We start from the raw sequence: 6,000 nt of genomic DNA on the forward strand, positions 1-6,000 counted from the left end.
ATGAAGGGCTGATCTCACCATTCATTGTACTGTAGCTCCCCCGCTAACACCTTATTGTCCTCCCCAGCTCTCCCTGCTGACCTCCAGTCTGATCTATTCAGTCTATTTACTTTAACAATCAGGAACTGTGTGGGGTGATAAAAATGAATGACAGGCAATAATTTATCAGAAGCATGTCATGGGCAGTTTCCCCCCCACTGTAACTCTGCATGGTGTGTGAACTGTGATCAATAAAGGATGTCTTTAGATGGACTACAAAAGGGAGAGAGGCAGAGAACATGAGAGACAAAGAAAGAGCGGGCAGTAAAAAAGTCCAACATTCACACTTAGCTGATGATCTTCACCACAAAAACACGTGGTGTGATGACGAGGCGAGAGCAAATGGACAGTTAGACAGACACTCTAACAATAACCGCAACATATGTTGATTATAAATAGACAACAGCTTGAGACTTCCACCTCAAACGTCACTCCCCTTCTTTCCTGCTCTCTCCACAGCAAACTGTCTTTCCTCACTCTGGGAGGAGGAGGAGGAGGAGGAGGCCTCCCTTCACCGGGGACAGTGTGTCCCCTGTTGGTCATTATCGGCAAATCATCCTCTGATTGCCTTTAATTCAAATACAGAAACACTGTGCCTGTCTGTGGTAAAAAAAAAAAAATACTATTTTTAGATTGAGAGACAAAAAAGTCATTTACTGGCTTTTCCAAAACATTTGCCCGCAAAACACTTTGCTTGATAAGTGACTGAATTTAAGATTTAATCATTTCCACTGTGCAGATTGTACTGTAAGAAACAGATTAAAACGGTTAATACTGCATTATGGACTTGCTTTCATGCGAGCACTTGTTATATATTTTTGTTTATTTATTCTTGTTATATATATTTTTCTCAGGTTTGCATAAGAAGTTAGATAAAAACTGTACAGGAATTCATCAGATTTATTGAAAATCAAGATAAGGCTGCAGGGGAGCTACTATGCATCTTGTAATTCAACAGGAAATGTCACGTTGGGCAGATGCACAGACCTCACGTTTGACAGAAAGACAGCTGAACATCACTTTCAAAATAATTTATTATATTCTGGAGCAGAAAAATGTGTCAAAAGCTTAAAGAATTAACGAGAACGTGGATTACTGATTGACATCTGGATCTGATCTGGAACCTTGCAGCATGTAGATGATGAAATGAAGAGCACAAATCTGCAAAGGCCACACATGTCGTGTTATAAGCTTCTTCCAAAACGGTGCCAACAGCATCAATGGAATGTCAATGAAGTCATTCTTGGTTGACAAAAGTGTCAAAAGAGTGTGGCAAACACTACATAGTAGACATATCGCGTGGACAAGGGACATGTGGCATGTAAAAGAAGAGTAAATGGGGTCAAAAGTGGCAGTAAGACACATGAACCTGCAGCACATGGTGCATGGAGCGGTCTCTTCATCAGGGAATGTGAAAGGAGTCCTTGATCCACTGGTCCCTGGAGTTGCTGCTGGGTGGGGGCAGAGACAGGGACGAAGAAGAAGAAAGAGGCCGTGACAGAACTCCCGCTTCCTCCTCATCTTCTTCTTCTACCTCCTCTTCCTCCTCCTCAGAGTATCCATTCTCAGCGCTGAACGAGGCCTCAGACAGAAGCGAGGAGCCCTTGTACTCCTGGATGGCCTCCCGGAGAGACCACAGCTGGCACAGCAGAGACATGTCGAGCTGACGTAGACCGACCTGGAGGAAATTTAGCGTGAAAGTTCATTTTTGACCTCGGATATAGTTTGATAAAGTAATCTTAGCTCACATCTTTACATCGGAGCCATATCATTGACAGCTGAGTAAACTCTTTCCACTGATGAGACGCAGTCGAAAGCCTTTAAAACGCCAGTAAGTGGATATTGAGTTAATTTGTCAAACTTATTTCTCATCATAATAAATGCAGACATACAGATTTGATTTGGGGCTATTGCACGTGTTTTGTTTGCGCTGAACAGTGAGTTTTTCCTGCTGTTTCTACATTCAGACAGACACAGGCAGGGTACTCGCAGGGCATCTTACCATCTCTTTCCGCAGCAGAGCCAAAGCTGCGTCCAGTCCGCCCGGTTTGCTGTGACCGCGCGGCGCGTCCCCGCCGCCCCGGCTGATGTCGGCCTGGATGCGCGCTCTCTTGGTGTGCACCTTCTCGATGTCCCGCCACGACCCGCCGCTGGAGTTCAGGATCCCGCTGAGGCCCTTTGGGAGCGGCGGCAGCCCCTCCACCGAGAAGACACCGCCCACCGCACAGTCCGCCGCGCTGCCCCGACTCGCGTTCATCACGACGCTGCACAGCGGACTCAGTTGACTCAGCAGCAGATAGAAGGCAACAGTTTCTGCATGGACCGCTTTCAAATGCGCAAACAATCCAGCGCGTTATGCTCTCACCATCACCTAAAGGTGCTATTTTCTTGTCCCTCTGCAGCAGAACAAGCGGTGTCCCGAGTCTTGGAAACCAGCTGTTCAGGAGGCTAAAGCATGTCAATGCATCACTGTTTTCTGCATGTGAGTGGGCTTCAGAAGAGGCAGTGGGTCCCGGGTTAATGGCAGGCTTCCTGGCTTTGTTTAGTTTCCCCTCCTTTGTGTGGGAGAGTTCACCGACAGCCCCCAGCTCCGCCCGACAGTGACCGCGCCACGCCCCGCTCCAGTCTGCGTTACAGGAGAAGGGAAAGGAGGCTGTCAGGGGTTTGTCTGGATCAGCTGAATTACTGCTGAGCTGCGTTAAGATACAACAGACCCTGCGCTCACTGTGTCTCTGGTGGTCCGAGTGATCACCGGTGATCCAGTCTCCAGTCTCACACCATGTGATCCAGTCTCACACCTCCGCTGCATGTGCTGCATGTGCAAACAAATACATAATAATTATGTATTTGTTTTTTTGCGAAAATTATTTTCTCCTGGTCCAAATGTGGATCAGACTCAGCAAATACTCAGGCTGTCTAACACAGCCATTGTAAATAAGGCCATGATAGGCTAGATAAGTAGATTGAGTAATTGTCCTAATTAAATTGACAATAAATAAATGCCTATATTAACTACTCTTGCAACAATTTTTCTCGAGACAAAGATGCGCAATGCTTCTGCATATGTAAAATATGATTCACAGGACACGTTTTAAACATAAATGTACATGTTTATTGGTACTTGAACGGTACTTGTTAAAAGCGTTTCCCAAGGACAAACTCTATAGCATTGCTTTTTGCATTTGGCGCCCTCTTGTGGAAAGACACAAACTGCAGCGCTCCTGAACGGCCAAAGTTTTATTCAGGTATGTAATTAGAAAACTCTAACTGCCTTGAACAACACTGAAGCTGGTTTTTATCTACTATGAAGTGCTGTCTGTTGATGCACAGTGCACACTTTATTTGCTCAAGATATTTGAATGAATAAAGAGTTATAGGTCTGACTCTTGACTGTTGCCGTCTCACCGAATTACATGACTACCATCATCATCATCGTGTAACATTTACAGTAAAATCCTCAGAACTGTCAGCACAAAATGACAAGCTTTGCATCAGCAGATGGTCAGAGACAACTGAAATCTGAGCATCAGACTGAACCATGAATAGGAAAATGCACCAGTGAGGGTCTGACCAGAGGACTGCTCAACAATATACCAACGGATAGTGGTATAACACCATGTTCTGCATACTATGGAACAACCAATCAGAAAACGGATGTTTCCAGATGTCAATTTGGTGGCCATTTTGGATTAATCTGTCAATCAACGTCAGCAGTCTTTAAGGCCAGATGGTTTAAATTTGATAGCAGTGATCGATGTGTATTTGGAAATGTTCAGTTCTCATCATTGTATCAGAACTTATGAACATGAGGGTTGGAACAAAAATGAATTGCTGAGAGTGGAGGTAATGATAATGCCAGTGAATTGAAAAACAGGCAGTTAAAAATAGACATGAAAGTGCTTTGATTAATTTAAAGCAGTCATGATATGATGAAAACAAACAATCTTCCTCAGTTGTAAATGTATCAATCACAACATAAAACTGCCATTTACAAAAAAAAAGATGGAAGTGATGAAATGCATTTTATTTGACAAATAGTGATAAACTGTGAACTGATTTGCTAAACTTGAATGCCATTTTATTTTGAAGTGTTGGTCTGATAATCATCAGGGCTGCTTTAGTCTGCTGTCCACCATTCATCCCTGACAATTACCAGCTGACATTTACAGCCGTGACAGAAGTCACTTCCTTTTTTCACTTCCCATCCATTTTACTCATCTATTTTTGAACTCACATGCATTTCCATCACCTCCATTTTCATCACCTCATACAAAAACAGTTACATTTTCAAACATTCGTATTTAAACAGAATTTCAAACCATGTCACATGATGTTCTGGCCAGACATATGTTAACTGAAGAGCAACTTTTGACATTTTCTCCTTATTTCAAGTGCAGTTCCTGACCAAGATTGAATTCAGCTCTATGCAAGGATTCAGTCAAAGAGAGATGCTGAAAAGCAGCGAACCAGAGTCGGTATGCCAGGACAGAATCAAGTAGAAACAGCGTTAATCCATGGTTTCAGCCTTTTCCGTGCTGGTTACTGGTTGAGCTCCTTGAGGCTGCGCAGTGAGGTGGCACAGCCGGTGATGAGGGTGCAGAGCTGGATGCTCGCCTCCAGGGAGGCCGAGCTCTGTAGCTGGGTAGTGGCCCAGCGAAGTTTGGTTAGAACAGCTTCCTCAGCTTCTTGCAACACAGTTTGGTGGGCAGCGCTCTGTGAACTAACTGGGGGGCGAGTAGGTGCTATGGCTGTGGTGGCGGCAGGAGTTGACGGAGAAGGGACAGCAGGTGGAGGAAGGGCAGCTCTCCCCCCGGCAGCGGCCCCCTCACAGTGCTCTGGTCTGGGAACTGACACACTTGCTTGACTGCTGGTGGGGCCTCCGGTGACTTCGGAGGCCTGGGGTAGTGCAGGGGACTGGGCTGCGAGCTGCCTCTCTCTCACTTGGGACAACGCAGCCTGAGCATTCAGAGCTGAGAAGGGTGGAGAAAATGAATAAAGGGAGACATGGGAACAAGCACAAATCAAATTTACCAACAGCTCAAAGCAAGAAGAACAGTGATGGAGGAAAGAAGGACAAGAAAAAGATCATCATAAAATCATCATGACATGTGAGTGTGTGAGTTTTGTGTACCAGGGTTGTCCTTGTCAACATCAGAGTCCAGCTCCTGACATGAGACACAGTAGTTTTTCTGCTGTTTGTCCTGGAGAAGAATTGTCTGAAAGCACAAAACACACTTATGTCAACGCTCCACTTCTTCTACATTAAATAATGCTCTACCACCATCACAAACACAACACGAACATGCACTTCACTCACCCCACACACATCACAGCACTCCCCCAGCATCTTGTAGCCTTTGAGCAGGTAGTCTCCCATCAGCTTGCTGATTTTGTCTTGTCGCTCCCTGCGAGCCTGGATCACCTTCATCTCTGCCTCTGTTGGAGGCTCCCACTCGAAGTCCTCGTCATCTGGGGTGAGTAACAATGTAATGCAGATTAAATTAACAATATTGTACCTACACAGACACAGTGCTGTGACGTGTGTGTATGTTATCTGTTAGCACGTTTCTGCTGACTTAATTAACTTTTAGAGTTTTGCACTTATTAGAAAATATTTAGAAAAATCTGGCAAACGCTGAGTCCATTTTAGACGTGTTTATCATTGCCGCAGTGCTCTGCTAGGAAAATGATGATAAGCTAGCTAGCAGATCAACCGTGCTAACGTCAGTTAGCGGTTATCTATAAATTGGTGACGGTAAATTGGAGTAAAAATAAAATTACAGTCTAGAATCATTGTCTACACGTGCGCCAAACTAGTTCTTTATCAACCGTTCAGCTTAACTGGAGAAATGTCAAAGTTAGCTTTCTTATTAGCTCATAAGTGCACAAACCTCCATTCAGAGCCATGTTGCTTCAGTGCTACACGTTGTGCGTGATGACGCCAGATGCGTCGAGCGTAGC

At 44.8% G+C, this 6,000-nt stretch overlaps 2 protein-coding genes across 2 annotated transcripts; both read right to left on the reverse strand.

Annotated features, from left to right (window-relative positions):
- Positions 1 to 920: 920 nt before the first annotated feature.
- On the reverse strand, positions 921 to 2,647 carry fam89b (family with sequence similarity 89 member B). Its single transcript, XM_070983231.1, has 2 exons — positions 2,042 to 2,647; positions 921 to 1,717 (listed from the first exon to the last, which is right to left on the reverse strand). Exons 1-2 carry the CDS (start codon positions 2,294 to 2,296, stop codon positions 1,442 to 1,444), a joined length of 531 nt encoding a protein of 176 aa, XP_070839332.1. The 5' UTR covers positions 2,297 to 2,647; the 3' UTR covers positions 921 to 1,441.
- A 485-nt stretch (positions 2,648 to 3,132) lies between these two features.
- Positions 3,133 to 6,000, reverse strand: znrd2 (zinc ribbon domain containing 2). Its single transcript, XM_070982955.1, has 4 exons — positions 5,931 to 6,000; positions 5,357 to 5,508; positions 5,171 to 5,255; positions 3,133 to 5,009 (listed from the first exon to the last, which is right to left on the reverse strand). The coding sequence occupies exons 1-4, from the start codon at positions 5,944 to 5,946 to the stop codon at positions 4,579 to 4,581; spliced, it is 684 nt and encodes a 227-aa protein (XP_070839056.1). The 5' UTR covers positions 5,947 to 6,000; the 3' UTR covers positions 3,133 to 4,578.

This window comes from Chaetodon trifascialis, chromosome 16, assembly GCF_039877785.1.
Source record: "Chaetodon trifascialis isolate fChaTrf1 chromosome 16, fChaTrf1.hap1, whole genome shotgun sequence".
NCBI classification, from domain to species: Eukaryota; Metazoa; Chordata; class Actinopteri; order Chaetodontiformes; family Chaetodontidae; genus Chaetodon; species Chaetodon trifascialis.

Bases quoted from the DNA above. Each gene is read 5' to 3' on its own strand.
- fam89b (XM_070983231.1), bottom strand. From the start codon at position 2,296: ATGAACGCGAGTCGGGGCAGCGCGGCGGACTGTGCGGTGGGCGGTGTC. The intron at 1,718-2,041 runs GTAAGATGCCCT...AATTTCCTCCAG, and splicing joins CTCTGCTGCGGAAAGAGATG to GTCGGTCTACGTCAGCTCGA.
- znrd2 (XM_070982955.1), bottom strand. The intron at 5,256-5,356 runs GTGAGTGAAGTG...TTGTGCTTTCAG, and splicing joins AGTGCTGTGATGTGTGTGGG to ACAATTCTTCTCCAGGACAA. The intron at 5,010-5,170 runs GTACACAAAACT...CACCCTTCTCAG, and splicing joins TGTTGACAAGGACAACCCTG to CTCTGAATGCTCAGGCTGCG.